This window comes from Lissotriton helveticus, chromosome 5_1, assembly GCF_964261635.1.
Source record: "Lissotriton helveticus chromosome 5_1, aLisHel1.1, whole genome shotgun sequence".
Classification (NCBI taxonomy): domain Eukaryota; kingdom Metazoa; phylum Chordata; class Amphibia; order Caudata; family Salamandridae; genus Lissotriton; species Lissotriton helveticus.
In genome coordinates this window covers 1,641,482,491-1,641,509,889 of record NC_136065.1, presented here as the reverse complement: position 1 = coordinate 1,641,509,889, position 27,399 = coordinate 1,641,482,491, and the positions used below count along the sequence as shown (strand labels likewise).

At 44.5% G+C, this 27,399-nt stretch overlaps 1 protein-coding gene across 1 annotated transcript in view; it reads left to right on the top strand.

Annotated features, from left to right (window-relative positions):
* LOC144755678 (intraflagellar transport protein 57 homolog) overlaps positions 1–27,399 on the top strand; it is a 115,257-nt gene that overhangs the window by 9,273 nt on the left and 78,585 nt on the right. The window contains exons 2-6 of the mRNA XM_078644849.1: positions 5,168–5,330; positions 13,246–13,364; positions 15,670–15,760; positions 16,923–16,994; positions 22,046–22,168. Coding sequence (XP_078500975.1) covers positions 5,168–5,330; positions 13,246–13,364; positions 15,670–15,760; positions 16,923–16,994; positions 22,046–22,168 — 568 coding nt within the window. The remainder of the gene's footprint in view (positions 1–5,167; positions 5,331–13,245; positions 13,365–15,669; positions 15,761–16,922; positions 16,995–22,045; positions 22,169–27,399) is intronic.

The window sequence follows — 27,399 nt, the reverse complement described above, 5'->3', positions numbered from 1 at the left end:
AACAATGCGTGTGCAGGGTGCAATGACCCGGGCCCACCGCAGGAAGCAGGTCATCTAGGCTTCCCCCCCACCCCACAGCTGGAGGGCCCGTTGTATGGGCCCTTGCGCCGTCGGGAGAGCAGCGCGCTGTGTGCAGGACAGACCTGGGCACAGCGCTCCTTTTGGGGTTCGGATTTCCCAGTCGGTTCAGCCTTCCTTACCTGGGAACTGCGCAGAGGAAACTAGACCACGGTCCCCTCCCCTCCTGGAAACAAGAGAAGGGCATTTTTTCGGTGCCCTCGGGGGTTTTCAACTTTTTTCTCTCTCTCCGCGCTGCACTTTCACCCTCATTTGAGCTCTGAAATTCTGGCCCATTAAACTGTCCGTTTGACGGAACATCGTTCTGGTTAAAGCCCTTGGAAATGTAGGCTCTGCGGACCTCCGAGCAGCTCCTGGACTTCAGGTCTCCCAGCGCAGAGGCGATCAGAGCCGCTAAAGTTCAAAGCAGGCGCAGGCAGACCATGGCGGAGGCGCTGGACTGGCAGCCCGACACAAAACAACAGAGGGTCTCTCTCCGCGCTGCACTTTCACCCTCATTTGAGCTCTGAAATTCTGGCCCATTAAACTGTCCCTGTCCTGAGCTATTTTTGCACATGGGATTGGTGTGAAGCTGCCGCAGCGGGCGAGGTGCGGACACGGGGCCACGGCAATGAAGACGGGTCGAACGTGAGGGGAGAGAGAAGAGACGGAAGGAGGAGGCCGAGGGAGATAGAAAGGGAAAGAAAATGCAGCGGAGATCGAAAAAAGATTAAAAGAGCGAAATAGCATGAAGAGCGTAATTGTCGCACTAGGGAAGGACTGTTTGGAAGCCTAATGCAGACTGAAAGTTTGCAGGGAGGCGTGATGACCCGGGCCGGCCAGCCAATCACAGCACGGCCCGGGAATGACGTCACGGGGGTGTCCCGGGCCGGCAGCCAATCGCAGCGCGGCCCGGGACAAAGGGGCGGGGCTTAAAAAAAGCACCAGAAACGCCCCCGAATCGCGTTTTCGAGAGAAAACGCGATTGACAGCCTCTGCCTCCCAATGGCTAGCCTCCATTTATGGAGCTAGCCAATGATAGGCAGAGGCGGGTCATCACCCCAGATAGAAATCAAGAGGTTTTGCTAGCGCATGCGTACTTCGTACGCATGGCTAAGGCAAAACCTAAAAAAGCAGTTTTCTGCTATCTGGATAGATGTTGTGTTTTGAAATCCCCAGATACCTGCCCCATAAAGAGCTATACTTCTGCAGTTTGACTTATAGATGCTTAAGAGTATTTCAGGTGGTCTATTCCCTAATTTTTTCGCAAAGTTCATTAAGGCCGCAATGGAACGTTTGAATAATAAAGTTCTATTTTTAACAGCGGCATTCCAAGACCCGGGCCCATCTATTATACACAAATACCTCCTTTATGTCTGCCATGGGCGGACTGTTCCGCTGGGGTATGATATGTTTTAAAACCATCCAGGTGTTGTTCCTTCAAAAGCCAGGTTTCCTGGATGCATAGCACATCAAACTGCTGTATAAAATCCCCCCCAAACAGGATTAGGTCATTTACTTTCTAGACCACAAATATTCCATGACACTAATTTAAAGTGACCATGCGACGGGGATTGATCTACAAGTGCAGTAATAGCATATTGATTATTGAGTGTTGTTTTTTCCCTTTTCATAGCAACGTTTATAGGTGGTATATCTCCCACAAATACGGGAGTATCAACTATAGGGGTCACCTGTATGTTACAGTCAGATATCATGTTTGCATGTGTATTTGTGGAAACCCCCGGGACACCCATGTTGTGTAGACAATCACTTTTATCGTCATGTGTTACCTCAACTGAATAGTTATTATCATTCAGTCAGCCGCACTCATTAAGGCCAGATAATACTGAGAATCTATTTGGTTCTGTTGGAAAGTAGTGTAACCCATGTCTTGCCCAATGTGGAATTGTTGCAGGCCTCATCCATAATGGTCTTGTGTCCTGTTGTACTCTATATTTGGGGGCCCTGACCTGTTGCCACCCATTCCACCTATCTGGTCTTGGTCGATGTGGTACACCATAGAAATAGCCTAGAGGCAATATCTCAATACTTGAGCCCCTTGGCCTTCCATCGTACATAGCTTCACTTAAGATTCTTTCCGCTATTCTCGGGCAATTAAAGTTGACCACTATGCAGTCTCCCGGTCTCGATGTTTTTAGCGTGCCATGCCAAGATGCCCTTCGGACCATTATGATGCTATGAGCAAGGTTATTAGTTTCCGTGGTGTTACGTGTTAACCAGTGGGTTACCTTGTTCCTTAGCTGGGGGTAATCTTCTCTGTCTCCCTCCATAAGTGGTGGAACATTACCTAGTACCACCACTAATGGTGCTGATTGAGGGGGTAAATTAATGACGGGGTGTATCATCGCATTTCTACTGGGTTCGGCCAAGTTTTTTCTCTCTTCATGTTGGACTGATAACGAAATCAATAAAGGGGTAATCTGACCACTTAGTGTATCTTTTTTCTCCCAGCCTTCCCTACTTCCAAAATTCCTTTCATGGCCACTTCCTGAATGTTGACTGGCCTTGTTCCGCCTGTTTTCATCAGTAAATTTGTTTTTTTTTAAGGGGAGGTGTTTTTGCCTATCTCAGTCGGACTAGATAATAACCTCGCTATGGGTGTTTTCTATGGTTGCCTTCTGTAGCTTGTCCATTTTGTCGTTAATTACCTTTAATCTCTCGATGATTGGGAGTGTAAATGATTTGAGCAGTTGCTCAACTTGGGATATGGTACATGCCGCCTCCGTGAGTAAATCTGAGGTATGAGATAAAGGCGAGGGGCTAGCATTCGATAAGTGATTCGGGGTCGAAATAACTATAGTAGAAGTTTTCCTAGGTGTGTTCGCTTTGATCGAGCTTGGCAGTGTGGAATTTTTTGTTGTTTTTTGCACCTTAGATTTTCGTCCTAATTGTCCCCCTCCACCCCTCTATCTACAGCCTGTGTATTCTTTATAGGGTGAGAATCCTCCATAGATAGGCTATCGAGGAATGTAGTATTAAAGGAGGTATTAGCAGTAGTAATTGAATGGCGCCCCTCAATATGTTTGGCTGGGGATTTAAGTGCGCTCGACCTTTGGGTATCTGTATAGTCAGGTGTAACAGCATTTCTTATATGGCCAAGGGAAGACCTTTTGGCGGCTAACAGTTCATGGGATAGCCGCTTCTCTGTGAGGGCTATCTCCCGCTCAAGCACAACCGCTGCTTTTTGTAATAAAGTTATCAAGGGTATCAGTGATGGTTCCACCAGTGACGCTAGATGCTGGTCTAACCCCCTTCCCCGATTGGCGAGCCATTTTTTTGAATAAGCGAATTAAAACATATAATTAATCGCGTATGGATTACAGAATGTCTAGACCACACTTATTAAAAGTACACAAACACACACAAGAGCTTACCAGGCCTATAGTAGTGGTTTCGCCCGGCTCGTCCCGCGCAGCGGGTGTCTATGTCTCTTATAGATGACGTGTTGATGCCTGTGGGCGGGGCGGGGCTGTCAGGCGAACGCAGACCAGGTGTGCTAGGTCGGGCAGGGACTCCTGGTACTTCGATCCCTGCCGGCGTTCAGCGCTCGCTCGCTCTCCTTGCCAGATGCCCTCAAATACCCCCGCTGCACCAAGGAAAAGGTCAGAGTTCAAGTCACAGCGGCACTCGCGAAGCGGGTGCGGCAATTAGTCGGAAGGAAATAATTCACCTTCCTCCTAGGCAGCTTCTCAGGGCTCTCCTCACTCCTCGCAGCAGTTCGGCTCCCGTTATTTGTAATATGAATAAGCACATTGTGATTAAATAACAGTGTTCAAGTACTTGTTTGAGATTTGTTCTTGTCTGAAAAAGCTTTTTTTTTATAAAGTGTTCGCTTGTGTACTTTTGATACCCTCTCACTGGGACCCCTTATTTTTTTTACATCTCACTATGGCACTCAGATATGAGATGCTAGTAACAAAGGCCATCCGAGCAGATCTTCCTGACCACTTCTCTCACCAAACATGCCTGCTCAGGACCATGAACTGTAAACTAAATATCAGACTGTACAACCCAGTGCAGTAACAATATAAATCGAATATGATCATTTGTAATACCACAAAAAGTGGGGCATACAGTCAATGAGGGGCCAATGTAAAGGAAAAGAAAAAAATATATATGTGTATGTGTGTATATGTATGTGTGTGTATATATGTATGTATATTAGTTAAAACACAACTCTTGATCTTGGCCCAAATGCCTGAGTAAAGCAGCCTGATACGCCTTAATAAGTTGGGTGGCATTCTCACTGCTGAAGCTTTGCCCGTAATTTGTTGCGTGGAGCACGGTCAAACGCTGACTTAAAGTCAACAAAGCCCATATTTCGTGGTGTACCAGTGTCCTTTACTCTGCTGAGAGTGAGACTTACTGCCATGAGGTTTGTTAACGTGCCTTGCTTCTTCGTAAATCTTGGCTGATTCAGCTGGGGTCTCCTTGTGTCTGACACCCATGCTTCTAGGTCTTCAAGAAGCAAAGTAAAAAAATGCTCACGGTCTGCATGCAGTAGGGCAATTAAACAATAGTTACTTGGCGAAGAGCCTTCTGCCAGGATGGCGTTAAACATCCCAGCCAGGAAGTTAGCCCAGTGTAAGGTGTTGTGTTTAGAGCTTCCCGGATTCCATGTGGGCCAGAGGCACTGTCTGACTGCAGTTTCTTGATGATTTTGATTATTGCTGTGGCAGTGTACTTTAGTGATCCAGGAAGGGTCTAAAGCCAGACTGAACTTGAAAGGACTGTGATGCATCAGGATAATAGAGTGGAAGCCTGGACTCGAATACAAAGTGTAGCTGTCAAAGGCAAGGGGTAGAAGTATTTACTGTCCTATTTAGAGTTAAAAGCTGGAGTCCAGAGGGCCTTCGGGAGCGCCTCCTAGTGGCTGGATGGCAGAATCCTGACTGTTGTATAGTGCTCTCATTTATGTCTTCATATAGATGCTAGATCTAAAATGACCATGAGACAGAGTGGACGAGAGGATTGACCTACAGATTGTTTAGTTTCCTAATATATTTGCTCACACCATCTTTAAAACATGTGTTTCTTAATGTTCATATATGTGAAAGCCATTGTAATAACGTTTTTCTTTCAACAGACACTACTTTGCTTTGCCGACAAACCCTGGAGAGCAATTCTTCATGTTTTGCACCCTCGCTGCTTGGATGATTAACAAAGCAGGGCATAATTTAGAGCAACCGCAAGAATATGATGACCCAAATGCCACCATTTCGACCATACTGTCGGAGCTGCGCTCGTTTGTAAGTACCAAGTGGCTTACTGTTTTACTACATAGTTCGCAGATTACAAATTGGGGTTTTAAATTGCTTCTTGTACAAACAGTGGTTAGCACAGAGATATTATTAATTCGAAGTTAAGCACTAATTATTTCACACCACTGTTTTCCCTTGACAGATTTCTGTACATCAAACCTGATTACATTTTTTAGCGTAAAGGTCCAGGAAAAGAGTTTTACGCTTAGATTCTTAATTTTGTGCCTCAATTCCAAGTGCAAAGCCTGGTATATATCTGTGTTACTAATCTCTGAAAACACACCATATACTTTTTTGTAGTCTTCACTTATGTCTTTCTTCTCACAGTTTATGTTCCTACATTCTCTGCTTTCTGCCATCCTCTAGACAGACTAGCTGGCTTTTTGTACACTTTTTTTTACCATGTCCGACTCATTGCAGGAGGAGGCCAAAGGTGATGAAGATGAATTTTTGAATTATCTCCATCTCAATCCTTTTACTGATGAAAGAGTTATGTTATTGGACCATACAATTACACTAGAAGAGATCAAGACAGCTGACTTGCAAGTCACCATGTGAGGACAACTTACCTAGAACATTTTCAAGACCTGCAAAACCCAGCTTTCTGGGAAGCAGAAACAGTGGGGTCACTGGGCGCCATATCCAATAAGGTCATCATGGGAAATGCGGGAGCTGTAGGTCCATATCCCATAAAAACGTTTATATCAAAATGTTGGCCAATATCTTATCAACCAGGCTACATACAGTAATTCCATCATTGAGTCACTCCTTTCGTGTATGGTTTGTGGTATTGTGAGCCTTGGAGAAGGAATAATTGGCATTTCACTTTATGGTGAAACTGCCTTCGACCTGGTACAATTGAACTGGTTGTTTGAGGTACGGTACAGTTGTGTCTAGGGCATAATTTTATGACCAAAGTTAAATGTTATACATGATACTGGTTTCATAAATTGATTGTGGCGGCTTTTTGTCCTAATCTGTTGAAATAAAAACGAGGCGTGAGGTAAGGGTGCTGCTTGTCTCTCTCGCTTTTTTCTCTCAGCCTTAAAGGTCCTTTCATTTGACATCGGATCCTCCCTGCCGATTGAAGGAGTTCCTACTAGCATCGTATCTTCGAAACCCTTTTAATATTCAGACAATATCCTAATAACTGTGAACACAAATCTCAGTTCTTTCCTGGCTATGCCGATCTCTCTACTTTATTCGTTCTTCTGATTCTCTGGATACACGTTTTCTTTCCTTCAAACTTTTTTTTTAATTGATTTCACATAAGAAACAACAAAACATGCAGTTGAAGTGCAAGAATCTCATGCTCACAAGAGTTGACACCCCACTGTTTCTCAGGATCGAATTCCTTATTGAAACAGAAGACAATAGTAATTTGGCAAAACAGGAACAGTTTTGTTGAATTAAACTATACAGCCAGGAGAACATTTCCAGGCCCTAGGTCTGATTACTGCCTCAATTTACATTGGGTTTGTGTTAGGTTTCTATACATTTCCTCATCAAGCCATAAACTCACCCGGAATTCCATATACATTCTAGAAAGTTGTTTGCTGCCTTAGAGTCATAAATTAATGGTCAAATGTTACTACTGTGTCCACGCACGGTGTCGACCTTGCGTGGACACCGTGGCCAGTGGTGAATGTGTCTATATGTCCGGCATGGGGAGCGTGTGATCAATATATGTGCTAGCTCCTGATTGGCGAACCCATGTGGCATCTGACTTTTTGGTGTTGTTTGAAGCGTGCGTATCCCCTCGGAACGTGTGCTTTATTGGGTACAATCTCCCCAGACCATTGAGATTTTGCTTCGCCTATCTGTGGGATAGATCAAGTGTTTTCTGCCCAAGTGTTTGCCTGCCAGCTACCACCCTCCCACATGTGACCTATCAATCAGTAATCCCAGGCCAAGGATGCAGGGCCTGTCTGACTACATACTTGCACGTTGGGGTGAAAGTCGAGTTCTGCATGGGGGATTTGATCAAATAATCATTTTTGTCGATAAACACAGCTGATCCTTTAGCTCACATTTGACTATGACACTCTTTCTACTTATTTGCATTCTATCTAACTTGAGGACTGAGTTTTTACAGCAGATGATCCCCACGTGTACACCCACAACACAATAATAACTGGCAACAGTGACTTGCACAAACCGGAGATATATCGTGGGAGCCTGGAGAACCAGTTTGAAAACCACTCCTGCTCAGGGGCTTCTTATTCATGTATTCTTTGCTGTACATTATGCGTCCTTGGATGTCAAGTGTCAAAGTTCCATTGTCCATGTCATTCCCTGGGATGGAAATGCAGCAGGTCGCACGATCTTGGCACATACCGATAGTGCATAACCACCTTGATCGAAATGAGGCCGAGCTCAGTGCTGTTCATTATTGGTGCTAAAATGTTTTGTGGGGTGTTCTCATAAACATATTGGGAATGGGATTGTGGTTTTTAGTAGGAACCCTACAGAGGTGCTAATTTCTTGGTAAAAAGCCGTTCGTCCGGTGCTAGGGGTCCAATTGCTGTGCGACCACACCCAATAGTTATTTAATCTAATGGGGGCTATATCTTTGGATGCTACCCTCAGTTGCGTGGGTTATGGCCTGTGTAACTTGGTATTGCTACAGGTGAATGGAGCATGTAGCTAGAAGGCGTATGGCACTGGAGTTGCTAATGTCTGCCTCATGCCGTGAGCACTCCTGTGCCTCCTCCGTGTCTTCCAGGTACCTGGCTTTGGCTGAGCTGGACCCCGCCTTTGTATCTGGAACCTTATCTTTGCTCTAGCTGAGAGCATTTTTTCTTTAGTCTTGGATGTTTCCGATCATCTCTCATGATCTATTGCTTTACTAATCATATGGTGGAGAGAGTCGCAGGATGTTTAGCAGCCCCATTTTCTCCCATCCATTCCGCCTCGTAATGTCCAAGGTTGAGGCCACCTATTTTCCCTGGGTGGAGCCTACAAAGTTGAAGCACTGTTTAGTCCCTAAGCTGAGTATGGAGGTGAGCCCACCCAGTGCCCTACGTCCACCTGGAGCTGTAGTAGGGATTTGGGATTCCCCGTCCCAGATCCGCCCCCCACCCACCCCCTTTGGACTACACCCTGCTAATTCTGAGCATGCTGGTGGTCCCGCTGTCCCTAGCTTTTGTCACTACCATCCCACACTGTCACCCCTCACTGCAGATATTTTGTTCCTGCCCCCTGTTGCATTGGATTCCCTGTCTGTGGTTGCTGCTGCCACATCCTTACCCAATGGGTGGACCCCTCCTGTGGTTGTGTGGTGACAGGCAGACCTCCCTACAACTGGATGTACAGTGTATGCTAATCCCCCTGTGCATTATGCTAAGGGGGGCATTTGTGGATTTTTGTGGTGGCTGTTCTTGGTGTGCTGGTCTCTGCTGTTTTTGCTGCTCGTGGTATGCCTTCAACCGGCATCTCTCTGCCAGGTGCCCCGGCCTATGACAGTAGTTTCACTCCCTAGGGTTTGGTTGCGGCCAACCTCACTGGCCTTTGCTGCCATAGCCTGTATGGGACATTATGGGGCAGAACATAAGCAGTTAAAATGGTAGTTGCACCAATATATATTTATGTAATTGGAATGCTACCTATAATATTTCATAAAGCATGTCTCTGCTGAATAGATTCTGGTAGCCTTTCACTATGATAGGTTGGTGCAGTCCTATGTGGGAAGCACATTTCAAAGTTATGTTTCTATTGGTGAGGGGTGAGGGGTTGTACACAGATGCTTCTGGGTGGAAGTATGGAGTGGGGGTGGAGTGGAAATTGGGTATTGTTGGTTTTGTTGTTCTTTGTTTGGGTTATTTGTGTTTTGTTTGACGTCAAGGAGGACTCTTTAGGCACACTGCATGTTTACATCATCCAGGCCCCAACAAGGCGGTTGCGCAACACACATGGGCCCCATTAGGTCCATACGAGTTCTGATGGCTTCTAATGTATGTAATGGCCCCTAAACATTGATGATGTAGAACTTTACCAGTCTAAGTGCCAAGCATCACAGCCCTGCGGTCCTTCTTCTACAGGAGATCCACCTTCTTGGTAATATTTGCTCCACCATGCAGGGCACCCCAAGGGGTTCAGAGGTGCAGCAGTACTTCTCCATTAAATGTCCCCGTTGGTGGTCTCCGAGGTGGACCTGAATCCCCTGGGGACATTTGTGGTAGTGGCAGGTACACTACAAGGACGCATCCACTTCTTTATCAGTGTCTATGTCCCACCTACTTTAATCCATGAGACCATGGAGGGCTTGCAAGCACAGATTCTTCGACTCCCCCATGGTATAACTTTTATTGGCTGTGATTTTAATGATGTTATCATCCCTAGAGAAGACTCACAGGGGTTGGAAAAGAGAAGAGAAGGGGGAGCAAGGGATTGCATAGTTGGTCTGAGCACCTCAGTCTCTGTGACACATAGAAGCTTTGGAACCTTGGGGTCTCGGTTTAAACCCACATCTCCGCGGTGCATAACTCCCTGTTCTGCATTGACCTTATTATGATTCTTGCGCCAGATCTGCCCAGTACCTCCGGGTCGCATATTCCACTCAGGGGATTGCAGATCAGGCTCTGGTGACTTTCTTGTTTGGTATGCAACCGGACGGACCCTACCTGATATGGAGACTTATGCATGGTTCTTACAGCACTGGGAATTCTGGGACTTTCTAGCCCAAGAAGTTGACCTTAACCGGAGCATCTTGCGTTTTCGGGGTACCCTGTAGCTGGTCAGTAAGGCGGTCTTGAGAAGAGTTGCTTGGTCTCACTTGAAAGAGATGGAGAGGGCTCAGCATTACTTAAAGTCCTTATTGAAGCGCTGAATTTTGGTATATATTCAAATGCTATATTATTTTCCTTACGTTTATGTACCACAGCCAGCCGACGCGTTTCGTTCTGTACAACAGAACTTCTTCAGGGCGTTCTTATTTCTTTTAAGTTGTGTCGGTATTCCGTTGTCATTTAACTATTTATTTCTTCCAAATGCTAGGCGGGTCATATGAACAAATTATGGGTCTGCAGTTCATCAATTTCTATGTATATAGTATCATCATAATAAATGTTATTTCACACAGTCATTAATAGGGTGTATTACCCAGAGCGCCCGTCCTGACTTATAGAACAACCGACCTATAAACATATAATATGAGTAACATACCATTCTTATTTCTTTTAAGTTGTGTCGGCATCCCGTTGTCATTTAACTATTTATTTCTTCCAAATGTTAGGCGGGTCATATGAAAAATCTTAATTCAAAGTAACTAGGTATCAGTTTTACCCATTCGATTCAGACAGACTATAAAAAAGAACGAAAGTGAAAAGATGGCAGCAAAACTATATAATGGTAAATGTAAGTATACATATCTCGAACTGCATATCTAGCGACATCTATGAATATACATATAGACGCAAAGAAGCAGAGAAATGAGTAGAGTATATATATCTTTCTATTGTCATATGCATATCTTCATCTCTTCATATCTTCACACTCCAAAATACGAGTCTGGTATCCCCGTATTTGAGTGAACATAGTCTCATAAGAAGTATATTAAGAGACGTGCCTACCTTGAGTAGTTTATAGCATCCTGGAAAGTCAGTCTTTCATATATTCCAAAATATAAACGCTTAGTGGAATTGCAGCTCAATAATTTAGGCCGTAGCTTACTATTTAAAGGGGTCACCCTCCCCGTCAGCTAGACGTTGTACGGAATTTTTCTTTTTTAACTTGCCACAGCTTTACTGGTGTCAGATGCAGGGCCAAAATTTGTGGCAGGATCAACTGCCCTGCCTAGCATATGGGAAATGTACCCAATCCACGTGGGATAGGGGTCCGGGTATGACAGATATTCATTTACACTATTGGGCAGCTGAGTGGTGGATGAGGGGACCCAGCGTTTCGGTTGGTGGTGGCTAGGGTGTGGCTACACAAGATCGAGGGGCTACTATGTGGTGTTCTCATTCCATCTTCCCTCCCTGAACACACCAGAGTGGTGCTTAGGACTTGGTGTATGGCGGTGGATGGTTGGATGGATGGGATAGGCCAGAAGATTATGCAAGTGATCCCCCTCCATGGGTGGGAAGATGGCTTCAGCAGACCTCTTACTTGGAGGGTGGTTTCCGGATTAGGAATTATATGGCACAGTGTAGCATGAAGCAATGGTGCAGAAATGACAGGTCTATGAATCACCATTCAAGGGCCGTAATTGCACCCCTGCACCATGCATTTATCAATGCATCAGGTAACTGTAAAGCGCGCTACTCACCCGTGATGGTCTCAAGGCGGCGGGGCGGGGTGGGGTTTTGTAAGCTGCTCCGTTCAGTCGAAGAGTCAGGTTTTGAGGGACTTCCTGAATATGTTCAGAGAGGGGGCGCGTCTGATGTTGATTGGGAGCTCGTTCCAGGTCTTGGCCATGATGTAGTCTCTTCCATCTGTTCTCTGTGAATGTGCAGGGTTTCAACAACATCGGCGGATCTGAGGTTTCTCTTGGGTACATGGAAGGAGATTCTCTCATTGAGGTATTGAGGTCCGGTGGTGTCGAGGCATTTGAAGGCGTGGGTGAGTATCTTGAAAGTTACTCTCTTCTCGACTGGTAGGCAGTGGAGGTCTTGCAGGTGTTGGGTGATGTGCTCTTGTCGAGGGATGCCGAGGACGAGTCTAGCTGCGGTGTTCTGTACTGTCTTAAGTTTGCGGAGCAGAGACTTGTTGATTCCGGCGTAGAGGGCATTTCCGTTGTCCAGTCTGCTGGTTATGAGTGCGTAGGTGACGTTTTTCTTTATTCGGCAGGGATCCATTTGAAGGTCTTGCGAAGGATACAGAGGGTATTGAAGCAGGTGGAGGCGACCACGTTGACCTGTCTGGTCATGGAGAGGGAGGAGTTGAATATGATGCCGAGGTTCTGGGCGTGGTCCATGGGGTTGGTGGGCTGCCAAGGGTGGCGGACCACCAGGTGTTGTCCCAAGCGGTGGAGGAGGGTCTGAGGACGAGGACCTCTGTCTTCTCCGAGTTGAGCTTCAGGCAGCTGCTGCTCATCCAGGTCCTCTTGGAAAGGGTGAAGTTTCATCGCAGGCACAGCTAGACTGTGGAACTCACTTCCAATAGCATTGAAAACAGAAAACAATCTCCTGACTTTTCTTAAAGCCTTAAAAACTCAGCTTTTTAACAACTAGCCCGTCCTCACTTTCCGAACTTCCTGCTCAGGCTTATAGATCACGAAGAGCTACCGCGCCTAGAAACCTTTGGGTATTAGAGCACATTGTAAATTAACAGTTAATTTTATTACATGAGGCGCAGACAGGTGCCTGTGGATAGAGGAGGGCCTCGAACACCTACCAGACCCCTCGCAGCGGCAGCGGCACAACAGCGAAGCTGCTGGGGGAGAGAGCAGGTCTCTGACCAGGAGGTCAGAATTCTTGCTTCATAATGAGTTATGGGAAATAACCATGGGGACCTGGAATAAATGTATTTTTTTCTAAATGTGGTTTTCCCATTTTAGGGACACACTCTTCTATTAATGATTCAGAAAGGGTTACCAAAGTCTGTTTAAACGTCAGACTCTTAAATGGACTTTTGTGAATAGTAAAGATTTATTTTTTCAATTGCAAACCCAGTAATTTTGCAAAATACTGTATTTGGATGTGTGCATCCTTTTGTCTGTTCTCTATCTCACTTTCAGTTTGGGGGTAAGCTACAATCTAACCTAAACCTTAATTTAACCTTAAGAGAGAACACTGAGCTTTCTAATGTACTGTATTTTATTAAAGTAGGGAACCTGATTTTAGTCATTGCCTTCTTTTGGCCAAACTAACAAGACTATTCAAAATAAATGATTACTAAACAAACACCAGCTCAATAAAATAGAACAAATGATACAACACTTAACTTTTGTTTAATGTTTTAGGGTGTGGCTGTTGATTTTCCTCCTTCAAAGTTAAAGGCTGGCTATGGAGAACAAGCATGCTATGTTCTTGATTGCTTAGCAGAAGAAGCATTGAAGCATATACATTTCAGCTGGAACAGGTAAGATTCTTACTTTATATATTGTAAATCTGTTATGTCATGGGGAATTTTGTTCATATTAGTATAAATTGTGTAGCAATTCAAGCACTGCAGAACAATGCATGCAACAAAACATAAAAGTGGTCCGAGTTAAACAATCATATGCGTTCACAAGTACTTGCATCGTACCGAAAAACACCACATATAGTTAAATACAATGGAGTGTGTCTGATGCAGTATTCTTAGTTAAATTGCATTTATTATCCACAAGAGTTCATTTCATTGAAATCTTACACAAGGAATTCATCATATTGTAGTTAATAATCATTCATTCGATGTAATTGTAAAGTTCATTACATTCGGATAGTGCTCTCAGTGAAAAGGGGAGGGAGTGAGATAGGTGTGTGAGGGACTGGGTAAAGGTGGTGTTACATTGAAACATCACAGTAAAATCAAATACGCCTTTACAATCAATGTTAATGTTCCCCAAAAACATCACACATAGGTAAGAAAATGTTCAATGCTTTGGATCCTATGGTGTGTCAGGTTGGCGTAGTCTACGTTTCGACCCCTTATGTGCTGAAGGGTTAGTGTTGCCTCATGTTGGGGTCTTCATCAGGACGAGATGGAGAGCATGAAGGAACGGTCAAAGGATGTTCCGTCCTGGTGGGGGCTGTGCAGCTCCTAGAGAATTGGGGATTGCGTCCTCAGCGGCAAAGAACGTTGGATTGTGCAGCCGTTTCTGGGTGATCGCCGTGTTATTCTGGCATCATTTTGGAGGGTGTCTGAGTTGTGCCGTCAGTGTCGCTCGAGTCTCGGCTTGTTCTGTTTTTGAATGAGGCCCTCTTCACTGAGAGCACTATCCGAATGTAATGAACTTTACAATTACATCGAATGAATGATTATTAAGTACAATGTGATGAATTCCTTGTGTAAGATTTCAATGAAATGAACTCTTGTGGATAATAAATGCAATTTAACTAAGAATACTGCATCAGACACACTCCATTGTATTTAACTATATGTGGTGTTTTTCGGTACGATGCAAGTACTTGTGAACGCATATGATTGTTTAACTCGGACCACTTTTCTGTTTTGTACCTATTATTGGCCCCTGGTCCTAGAGTTTACAGGGCGAACCCCTTTATAACTCATGCAACTGTGTCCTGGCTTGTCCTCCAGTGTGTGATTTTGCTTGTGGATTTCAAAGTGCATATAAACTATAAATGTGGGTATAACACAATGCTGCTCAATGAGTGGATATGGCAATTGTTAAACAAAGAGAGGACATGGAAATATATGTAGGAGTGTGTGCTGGAAACATTCTTAGATGTCGGTGCTTCTGATCTTTCCCAACTGTGTGATTGTGCTGAGGATTGGCACTGCATGATGTGAGAGGCATAAGACAGGGATGCCCCCTCCCCCACAGGTTACTCACTGTGGTACAGGAGTCCTTGGTACGTTGGGTTAGGAGTGATGTACTGTCACAGCCTCCCTGTCAAAAATAAGATATACAGATTGTTTGATCAAGTCAAAGTCTGCATTTTTCTGTTGATGCACCCCACCTTGTTTTCGTTAACACTATTTGAAGCAACGGCCTCTAACTCAAGAGGGACATTAACTAACGTCATGAGTTATTGCAGCTTCGCAATAGACTTCTGTAGCAGTTGTGTCTATTATGAGCGGAACATTTAGTAATTGCTTGAGGCACTGTATCTATGTGAAAGGCCAGACTGATTTTCTTTTTTGCTTCTGTATTTATGTTTGCATTTACGAATAAGGTAGCATTCTGGGAGCATTATAATAGCTGTAAATTGTTACCTTTTTAAAGAGGTACATGATTTTATACTGGAACCACTCGCAATAATGGAGGTAGTTATTGAGGCTGAGCTCACACCGCTAGCACAAAATGGTGGTTGTGACTGGGTGAGACCAAATTAATCGGACACAACCCACCTGAAATAAAAAGCTTGCCTCTCCAACAATAAACAGCAGACTCTCAACGCCCTCAACACCATGGCTCTAGCAATGAAACTCAATGGAGGACTCTCCCTCCGGGTATATGTCAAGAAAGGCTCCAGAATCCCAAGGCACACTTTGAACTGGTTGCTCTTTTCACGTGCACCAGGGCCAGTCTCCTCCCTCCCCGCAAGCACTAACCTTGAATATTTAAGATTAGTAAAAATAAATGAATAAAGAATCTCCTGGCAAAGACTGCACATTGTTCCACAGAAAGGCAGGAGCATCTCTTTAGCTCCAGCTTCTTAAAGTTAGGTACTATTTTTAAAGCACTTTTTAAATATTTCTGAAAATGTGCCTCTTTCAGGCCATCCTACCCCGCAGAAGAACTGGAAGAAGAAACCATAATGGAGGATGATGCGGAGTTGATGCTGGACAAAGTGGAAGGTGACCTAGCGGTAAATGAATGAATGATCTATTGTCAGTAAAATCATAATTGTTATTTATATGTGCTTCTTAATATGCTTCTGATGTTCATAAGCACTGCAGACAACAGCAACGGTTCTTAATATTACCTGCTTTAATGGCACTAAGTTTTCTGACCTTGGAAGGATGGAAGCCTGAGAGTGCTTTGCAGTAGTTTGAACTCTTGGCTTTCAGATCACCACGTTCCTGCAGTGAGCAGACCACTTCCTGGCCCTTCATGCCGACTGCAGTACATATACTGATTGACATGCACAGGCCTTGAAAAATTTGGAAGATGTCACCTCATTTGTAAGTATAAGGACTCAGATTTTTACGCAAGCTAGGAATAATGTACTTCACCCATGAGGGAATTGTGTAGAATACCCATTTCTCTCAGTATCGCTTTGTTTTTTTGCAATATCGCCCAGTCTTTCCTTGACATTGCTAAATATTTCACATGCTTTCTTTATCGTTAACTCTTAATCGCAATTTGTGTCTCACTCCTTCCATCTTTCCTATCTCTGTTTCTAACTCATTCAGTATCTCACTTTCTCTCAATCTCAATTTCTCCACTTCTTTCTTTCTCCCTCAGTCTCCTTCTTCCTATTTCCATATCTCTCTGAATCTCAGAAAGAAGAGACAAAATGAGAAAATAATAAAGTTTTGGCCTCTTAATATTTCCATCTCTAAATCTGTGTCTCAAACTGTATCTGGCCCTCCCCCTCCGCTTTATTCTCTAGCTCCGCCTTACTCTCAACCTTTACCTAACCCTGTGTCTACTTCATCCTCTGCTTCACTTTCTGCCTCACTATCTAGCTCGCTCATGCTCTCTGACACACTCCTACACAGTCGCTCTGTTTCACTCTGTAGCTATTATACAATAACATCATCTTGATAATGAGGAACCACAGTATACGCCGTACTGTATTCAAGGAAGTAAGGTCCTAAATCAATTTGCCATGCAGGATTAGAAACCTTCAAAAGTCTCTCTCCCTGAAGAAATGACAAGTCATTGAGAGTGTGAAAAGGCAATGTGCAGCCACCTGATGCACGCCATTTTTACAAGTCGGAAAACCGAGAATTCTGTTTCAAAATGTGTACATCTGTTGTTCCCTTGACATTCATCTTAAAGAAACATTTTATTTTACTTTTAAGGGAGAAGACACAGACAATGATGATGAAAATTACATTGACCTGAATGTTTTAAAAGCGCAAACACACAAATCAGTAAGTGAACTAAGGTTTTAATTGAGTGGTTGGATTTATTGTTATAGATTAAGTAAATAGTAAGTACAGTTCAAGATAAGATGGCCTGAATGAGTAAGCAGCATTATTGGAATACATTGCCTATAGTGTGAAGTATTGAAGAAGTTCATGTGTGGTTCTTTGTCTTTGTTTGGGGTAGTGAGTTCCAATGCATGAAGCCAAGACAGTTGCGATGTTGTTACCACCTATGCTATGACACCAGGTGCTATACGTACTGGAGGGAGTGGAGACGTGTGCGGTAGGAGATTAATCGGGCCGTGAACTACTTTTTTGCGAGCCAGCCACTGAGAGGAGAAGGAATATGACCACGGAATTAACGTAACTGCAAGCATTGGGACGAACTGGGGACTTAGAGTTAAAATACGTGTCTGAAGGCTTTACTCTACCGTTTGGAACCACATCTATTAGGACAGACGGGGAATTCTTATTCCCCATTTCGGAGCCATTTCCAATTCTTTTCCGCTGCCTGATCAAGGTTTAAGCTTTCAACACTTCTATGCCGATAAATCTCTGAGGGATCACATTAACCTCATTATTTATATCTTTGCGCATATGGACCTCCGGGTGCAGATCTGCATCCATTCCTATTGCATTGCTCCTACACGAGTTGCCGATCTATTTTGGAAGACACACATTATATTGCCCTGAAGAAGTCCCAAGGGGGACGAAACGCGTCGGCTATTCTTCCCTACGCATTGAAATAAAAAAGATCAAAAACATTGGACGCCATTTCCTGTGATCATTTTTAATACGTTTTTGATACTATTCTGGAGTCTGTTATGTGGTGCACCTGTGCTTTTGTACTGTACCACCTATGCTGTGTTGAAGCGGTGAATTTTCTAAACTTATTTAGTGGCATATTGAAGGTGGTTGTTGGGAGCTTTTCTGTATTAAGGAAGAAGCAGCTTGCTCATGAAATCTCTATATGCAATGCAGTTTAAAGATGCTGCAGTTTTCTGGACTAACTGTCATTTTTTTATCTGGTTGACCTGAATCTGCTCTGGAATGAACTATTGAATTCAATGATTCTGCCTATTCTGCTTATGATATTAAGAACTTGTAGTAATCCAGTGTAGAAGATTAAATGTCTGATGAGGAAAGTAGAGTTGAATGGAAGATGCTGTGCATAATGTGGAATTGAATCCCTAAAGCACATATACATTCTTTTAGCCTTTATCCTGTGCCTGAGAAAGCAGAAAAAGCTTCTACTCTAGTTATTTCTAAAATACAGGGCACAAGAACGCTATGAAGAGGGGCAGTAGCTAGCCGCTGAAGATGGAGGGCGTACTCCCTAAGAGTTCCCGAGGGGCATCCAGGAAAACGAACTTTCCGTCGCCATCTTTGCCACAGAATGCTGTAAGGACGCTGGCAATCACCTACTCCACTCTCCACGGCAGTTCTGTTGGCTGGTAAGCGCACAGCAAGGCCACCGACACCCATCACGAGGGGCCTGCAGTGAGGCCGACCGATCCCCACCCTTTCCTACCTCTGAGCGCGGAGTCCGACCCAGCGAACTGGGGTGAGTCTTCCCCTGGGTCCCCCTGGCCTCCAGACCCAGACAACCCTGGTCTACCTCCGATCGACGAGATGGTTACCCCAAAAGGTGGGCGGCCTACACCAGGGAGCCTCCCACCAGTCAAGCGGCAGGAGGGCTCCAGTGGCAGTCTCCCGCTGGCTCAGCGGTAATTGACCTGACAACCAGAGCCAGCGGTGGGTGCTTGACAACTGGTGAAGCGGACACAACTTCTGCCCAAATATACACAGCGACTTGGCGTCTTGCCCCACGATACTGATTGGAGAGTGGACCTCCGGCGAGCCTTCCCTGGTACTTATTTTAATCCTTGCTGCACAGCCCGGCTCTCTGAGGCCGCCGTGGCAGTGCAGCAGATGCAGTCTTCGTAGGTGCAGCCTCTCTTCGCTGGCCTCGATGCAGCATGACAGTCCTTCTTCGGTCCTTCTTCCAAGTCGGTCGAGGTCTGAGTTCTGGGTGCCAGGGTGTCCTATTTATTTTCAGAATATGCCCTCGGGGTAGGATGTGGTTTGTAGCCAATGGGCTACTAGATTCCCTCCCTCCTGATGAGCACTTCCTAGGAAGTGAAGCATCTGGTTATTCCAGGATGCACCATTCTGGCCAGTCCCAAAATGGCGCGACCCCTCTCTCAACACACCGAGCTCCTTTGCCCACTTCTAGAGGTGTGGCTATCAAAGGCCTCCATGTCCATGGAAAAACAGTTTGACAACTGGCTTCTCACCTCTAGTACCCAGTGCCAGCATAGAGTCCCTCTTCTAAATGTTACCCATTTGCCTTTTAAAGGTGGCTTTGCTTTTGAAGCTTGTGTTTTCTGACTAACACCCATGTGGCTTCTTGCAGGAGTGAGGTAACACCTCTTTCCCATGCAGTTCCCTGTTGTATCCATTCCTGTGAGGTGTTAGCACGTCTCCCCAAAGGGGGCAGAAAGCTGTCTGCAGGACAAGCACCGTGTGCATCAGTAACTGTTTCCTTCCATGCTTCTTCTGTAAGTTTTATAAATCCTCTAGAGTGCATTTTGTAAAGGAATTTGTTTTAAATTCGAAACAATGGCAGCCTGCCCTTCTATATCTACTATCATTTCAAACTTAACCTGTCTGTATTACAGTTGTAAGCTTTGTAAACAGTGTTGTGAGGACCCGGAAAACTATACCTGATACGAATGCGGACTATATTTGATCTATCAATTTAATTATATTTTATCCTGTTACATTGTGTTGTGTATTTATTGTTTTATGTCATATTTTATGGTTGTATATTCCAAACCAATTAAAGGTTATTTGACTTGAGAAATGCTTCCTTAGAATATTACTGACTGTAAATAGCTGCCAGGTTTCCAAGGTTCATATTTGTTGAGCTGCTCAAGTTTATACTTTTTTCTATGAACCCTGGGACTTGTAGTCCTATTATAACAGAATAAATACGACTACAAGTTCCACAATTCATTGAAAAAACCTGGACTAGAGCAGCTTGTACTAAATGGACCTGGGAAAATTGGCATTGCTGTCGGTCGGCAACACATGTATGTTGAAGCTCTACAAATATGACACTTTTTCAATGATATAGCAAGAGCAAATGAAGCTTAGAGAGGTACACGCGCTAGAAAGGCTAACCAACTGGATCCGGTTGAGAGAACCCCATTTGATGATACATGGGCTCATTTGACAATTCACACCCACCTGTGGGAATTAACTGAAGAATAGAGCGTAGGTGTTCCCGCTGCAGCTCCATAGTATATGTAGACTCTGTGGCAAATACACTGCCGTATTGTCGCCATGGACACAAGTGTTCGTCATAACAGAGCCCTAATGGCTCTGATCAACGTCTTGAAAAAAGAAGCAGCAAGACTCCAACCCCTACATCATATTATAGAAGCTGAATACTACACATACTCTATTCACCTTACACTTGACACACAGCATAATTCCTTGGCCCAAAGTGTCCCTGGCAGCATTTGTTACTTCCCATCCTCCTCATGGTATACTTTCAGGAACCTATTCATAAACTGTATTTTTAAGTATGATTCATTGTGCTACAAAACACACCACAGAATGCTATTCACAAACCTAAGTGCAGAGTCAAAAGATCTCCACCTCAACTGCAGTCTCCGCATATGCAGGTATATGTGTTAGTAGTAAATGTGGGAGGGGCAGAGTGGTTGGAAATGGGAAATATTTACATATAAAGGGGAAGGGTTAAAGGCGGATTAACGAGGGGGTTAGGGAGGGCTTTACATAGGGACGTCAACCCACACAAGTGTGAGCCCATAGCTATTCACAAACCACACGTCTATAGTAGCTACAGCCAGAATGGGATCCAAAATATTAGTAAAGGTACTCCAGTCAGAGCTGAAGTAAGTCTATCACAACACATGGACATCCACTGGTATCGCAAAACACCCCATAGAAAATAATGGAGTTAGGTACTTAAATGAAAGCCCATGGAATCTAATATTACATTACATTATTTAAACTAATTATTAATATAAATGCATTTAATTAATAAATATAATGTAATGGTAAAAATAATTTATAAAATGGTGTCATGGGAAAGCATCAGAGTGCCATTATAACACCGCATTCTGATTCCTACACAGGCTTCCATTTGTGCTGGGGCAGGAATGTACCCACAGAGCATAAACAGGGTCTTGGGTTCTACATTCCTTGATACAAAGGCAAGATTTAATTTGATCTAAATGAGTTACATGTGGTGATTGACAAGTTTCAACATGCAGTGTTATTTGGAGAAGCCATTGGAAGTTATGATACTTCATTTCTTTCAGTTCTCACCAAGTTGACAAAGTCAGAAAAGATATGTTTTGATGGAGCTAGAGGTAAGGTGGCAGTAGCTTGTGTGAGATTTGACTAGTTTATAGAGCTTTCGACCCTTCCACGTTAACATGCGTACAATGAAAAAACACTTATCTTTCTACCTGTAAAGGCTAAGCTTTGGAATACAATAATTTTGCATAATATGTTTTCATTAGTCAACTGTTTTCAATATTTTAGATCTATTCCTACACTTTTATTTACAAAAATGCTCATCTGCACAGTGCTTTATGGGAAGCATGCATTGGTCAAATTTTATGATTGATTAGAAACGTAAAGGCAGAAGCTGTGGTGAATAAAGAATGGACATTAGGCTGTTTATTGAAAATCGTTACTAATGCTGCAGTGTGAACATTACCGTAGAGGTCAAACCATTGACTTGCTGGTCCCATCTTGATATTCGTTTTGCCACAGTAGCATTTATGACCCCATTGTGCAGCCTTTCGCAGATATACTTCAGTTGAATGTTCTCGTTAGTCAGGGGCAGGAGGGGCTCACTTTACTTATTAAAGGTTAAATGAGAATGGCGGCTATCTTCTGAGTAAAGAACACTCCTTTCAGGTACAATTTTTGCCTCCATTTGTTATTTACCAGGTGAACGAACACCTGATTATCTTTAACTAATGGTGTTCGGTTCTCATTGTTTCTCAATGCAGGAGTTTGGTGAGTCTGTGAAACAAGAGGACATTTTAGAATCTACCACCGATGCAGCGGAGTGGAACTTGGAAGTAGAACGCGTCCTTCCTCAACTGAAAGTTACAATTAAAACCGACAACAAGGTACTCTATTCCATTGTACATCCTCTGTAGTCATTTGCATACTAGGAATGCATGAAATTAAGTATTTGTGATTTAAAACCTTTTCGTGTACTTTTCTGTTGGAACGGATGATGTCTATCAGTACCACAACAAACTCTAAATACACAATTTTGTTTACGGTTCATTGAAAGAGTATCAGCCACAGGGTTGCAAATGGCATAGCAGCAAAAGCTACTGTTCAATTGTTGCAAATCCCGTCTTCACATGGTTGAATACCCCCCATCCTCTGGCCAGGAATTCTCAGTAAAAACTATGCTAAACAGCAGCCAATCAGCTGCAATCAACATCATTGAAAAGTGCAATTAACTTTAAAGGTCTATCCTCTTTAAGTGTACTGACACTCACTCGTGAGGCGGAGAGACCATGTCCCCTGATTTTCTACCTCCTTTCTGTGTGAGGCAGTCTTTTGGGGCTCTAGTTTAGTACTCAATATTTCTGTGAAGATTTTCCTTTATATAACATCTTTTAAGAGATACTGCGTCTCACCATTATTCTCTATTACTTTCAATGTTTTTTTTTTTTTTTTTAGAAAAATGATGGCAGAAACATGTTTAAAAAATTACTTTTTCTAACAACGTGTTGCTTAGTATAAGCATGTGTTCAGCATATTTTGTCTCATTAAAATCATAGTCCAAAGAAATGTGTTTCATGTCGCAAGAAGACAAAAAAGATCAAAATAGACGTCTTGAGCCAGTTGGAATTTGTACCAACCAAAGACTCAAAAAATACTTCCTTTTTTGCGATCCGCTAAGCCTGCTGTTAATTTACAGTCACCATGTCTGCCTTCTACCTCTGGATTGATGTACATTTCAGAATCAGTTCATTCATCACAGTCCTGTGAGCCAGGAAGCACACCAAAAGACAGATAACAGATCAGTTGCTTGAAAATTATTACATTTTTCTCTGAAAAAATGAAGAAATAAAATTGGTCACACAAACATCTGATGACATAGAAAGGAAACTTGGCGTCACTATCGACTCGTCAGCGGTCACTATGGAAATAAAAACACCAAGAACAGCCCCCATGATCAGCTATGAAGATACAGAGCAGCTCATACTTCAGAGGCTGCAAGATAAGCTCAGTGTGAAGAAGAAGCCCCTCTTTATCTATATCCTTTCCATGAATATTTCTGTAAAATCACTGCCAAAACCCACAGAGGCTCTGCCTTGGAAAAGGAGACTTGCAGTGAGTAGGACTTTGCGTTGGAGGCCCCTCTGGGTCCCATGTCCAAGAAACATAGAGACAGGGGCGCCCCTCTGCCCCAAGGCCTGACCAGTAGAGTAGTAGGATGGACGCAGCCGGCAAGAGAGTAGACATAGGGGCAGTAACCCACTGGCCAATAGCCAACTTCATTGGGCTCCTTTTTTGTTATGAGCTGGTGAAGTATCTGCAAACACAAGGAGATGATGGACGGAACGCTGAAACTGTTCAGACACTCACCCCCAGTCACAGATCTGGTTTGAATCCATCATCATTCTTTAGCTCACTTCCCCGCCCCAGTTCAGACACAGACATATGCAAATCAGTCTTGACCCTGTGCCTCATGGGAACAGTCCAGCCCGAACTGCCAAGCCAGGTCTTCCCTGAACCGAAAACAAGCATCCTGGGACCGGTTTCTGGGTAACACCCTTCATCAGCCAGGTTAGCTTGAATCCAGTGACAAAGTGAGCAAGGGACCCATGTCTGGGCATACCCTGCCAACGTAGGGCAAACTTAAGGAGTTCAGAAAAAGGTTCGGAAATGTTATTGCCTGAGGCAAAGACCATCTTCAACTCTACAGTCTATTGCGCCCTCAATGCCGTGGACACCGTCTCCCGGGGGCAGGGAGTCAACACCTAAACACCAGCGTCCTTTTCAGATGCCTTGTCTGGCTCCATATGTCCGAGTTTAAGCCAGACTTTGAACAGCATCTCCTCAAACTGCCCTTCAGTGTGTAAGACCTATTAGGGTCTCAGATTGATGAGGTGCTGGAGAAGATGAAAAAGACCCCCACATCGCTTCACAGCTTGTGATTCACTGTAAATGCCACCAAGTCTCACCTACAACTCTTGCAGGTCCTGCCCTTCCTGCGGCCTGTACTCCACGCAGTCACAGGCAAAGCTCACAGGGAAAAGGGAAATACTAGGGCTTCACTCTCTGGTTTCTGGACAACAGATCCCTGGGAAATGCTTGTAGATACTCTGTTCGTAAACAGATTAAAGGCAGTTTGCAATCTTTCTCAGATTCCTCTGTATCCAAGGGTGATTGCTAACGTGTTTTGCATGAAGGGTGGGCTTCCTGACGAGCGCCAGGGCACAATCGAACACACCAGTCGGCCATCACTGAATTTGCCCGTATTTCTCCTGAGTACCTATAGTACGGCCACATAACCTACATTTGACAACTGATTTTATTTATAAACTGAATGAGTTAAAACATCTTTACATTAGATCAATGTAGACCTTCAAGCGCAAGAGCTTCTGCACATGGTTACTGCAGAAGCGGATTGATCCATGAACCCATGAAGAAGGAATGATTCTTGATAATCTTTATCTAGCCAAATCCAGCCTTCTATTTATTTATTTATTTTATTTATTTATAAAGTTTTATATAGCGCAAACTAGATCCCAAAGGATATCCGAGCGCTTTAGAAATTGAGGGAATGAGGTAACATCAGTACAAGAGTCAAATAGGGAATATGCATAGGCAGTGCAGAAATCGTGCACATGAAAAGACCAATATAGGCCTTGGCTAGGCGTATAATGTGCTAGGCATTGAAAACATAACGGCAAGGGGAGCAAAAACAATAGAAAAATACCAGAGTGACATCCATTCTGTAAGTGTGTCTGATGCGCTAAGAGCTGACAATCGCTGAGGAATCTTTTTGCTGAGTAATCTTTTTGCTTCCCGTTTGAAAGCAAACTTGGAGGAGATTCTCCGGATTTCCTGTGGAAGAGAGTTCCAAATTTTTGGAGCAGATCCCGAGAACGCTCGTTGACAAGTTCTCTTTTTGCGGAAGATCTGGGGTTTCAGGAGGAAGGAATTGGCACTCCTTGATGGTCTACCCCCTCCGGATAGTTTTAACTTTTGCGCCAGGTAATTGGGGTTTTTGAAGTGGAGGGCTTTGTGCGATAAGCATGCAATCTTTAGTTGAATTCTAGCTTCGTACGGCAGCCAGTTTAGAGATTTTAGGACCGGGTAGATGTGGGCATTTCTCTTGGTGCCCATAATCAGTCTGGTCGCAGCGTTCAATGAAGCCTTTAGCGAAGCCAAAGTGTATTTGGGGAGGCCGCATAGTGTAGCACTGCCATAGTCAAGCCTAGGTAGAACAAGTGCTTGGACCACCTGCTTAAAGTCGGCTTGAGGTAAGAAAGGTTTGAGGTTCCTGAGAGTTCTCAGAAGGTGGTTAGGTATATTGCTTACGTTGCTGATATGGGTCTTCATATTCAGGTGTTTGGCCAATGTGATTCCTAGTGATGTAGCTGAGTCAATAATGCGGGGGGAGCAGTTGAAGGCTGTGAGTTGTTTCATCCAGAGGTCAATATTAGGAGTGTGTTTCGTCGAAGAAATGAGGAGGAATTCTGTTTTGGTGGTGTTTAGCAGGAGGTGGGTGTGAGAAGTTGGCCTGGTATATGATGCTCACAAGTTCTAGTGATCACCTTGTACCATGCCAAGCAACCCTTATGGTGGAGGTTGTAAAGTCAACCTTATAGACCAGCTATCCTAGGGGTAGCATGGACTAAGCAGTCTTAGGCTAAACTCTGTAAAGGCATGTGAAGCAAGCTGTTTTACCATACACAATCCCCTTGAATACCAAATGAAAGGACACCACACAGATATATATTGAAAATATATATAGATTTATTTCTACAAATATCCCCTATACTCTTTATGAGCACAGAAGCAAATGCGTTAAAACAAAACACAGTTTAAATATACAAAAGTTGCACGAATATGGATGAGCCCTAGGGGCCACCTAAACCATATACTAAAATAGTGGTATAAGAACCACTATGGGGAAAGTGAAGAGGCCTATTGCCTGGGGAATCGCTGGAGCTGTTCGGGACTAGCAGTGATGAAGTCAGGAAAGGCCCGCGGGACTCAGGTGCAGCGCTTAAAGCGCACGCATGCACCAATGCAATGTCTATGATGCGTAAAAGTTATAAAGTTAGTGTTTTAGGAACCTTCCGATGGACCTACAAGGATAAAACTTTAGACACAGGCACTAGAGGTGTATACCAGTGTGGGAACACCGGCGTTGCTGAGTTACCTCACCCACAGGAAGCGGGTGCACAGGTGCGAAGTAGTGTCGGGTTTCGTCACGCAGGTCGATGGTGCTTGGAGCTGAAGATGCTGCAGGCGGGTCGTCGAGAGGAGTTCCGGTGGAGCCAAGGGTGGATCTGAAGAGGTGAAGACCTGAAAGCAGAGGGGACAGTGTTCAAAGTCACTAGCCAGTGACTACCGTGGAACCAGGAAGGAACCAGGCAATGTCGGGTGCAAACAGGTGAAAAGGTGAAGATTGTCTCTGCAGCCAGGTGGACACGAAGAGGTCGAGGACGTCCAGGCGTTGGTCACGAGCTGTCCCACGAAGGCTCTCGCTGATGGTGGTGTCAGCAACTTGATAGGAGCAAACAAGCCTTGGCTAAAGCAAGTCACGCAGGAATCGATTCAAGCTTCTCACTCCGACCAGCAAGGTCAGAGCGGGTGCTCCTTTTCAGGGGAGCAAGGGCCAGTCTGGAGCAACCAGACCAGTGGTGTAAGTTGTAGTTTTCGTCGCCAAGATGGCCGCTAGCCACGTGGCAAGTGGCCGGGATGGCGCGTCGAGTGGCAAAGTGCAAAAGGGCCCCACGCAGATCGTGGAGATGCTGGGGGGCTGATCTTCAGTGCAAATGCTGCTCGAGGTTGGGGCTTCTCAAACCCCAAAGCACAGTGTCGAGGGTGCCTCGGGTGCTGCGCAGTCAGCTTCTCGGGGGTCTTTCAAGAGGTCCGGTCCCACGTCTCTCGGTGCCTCCACGGGTCCCTTCTTTGCAGGGACTGTGGATCGGGCTGTGAGATGTCTGGGAGTCTGGGTCTTGTCAGGCTCTGGGCTCGGGCTCCGGCGGGAGGCGGCGGCAAAGCAGACGTCGAGTTGCTGGTTGGTGCCTGTATTCACAGGGTGGTCACTCCTTGGCCACAAGGGAGATTCTCTTCAGTCTTCTGTGCAGCAGAATGT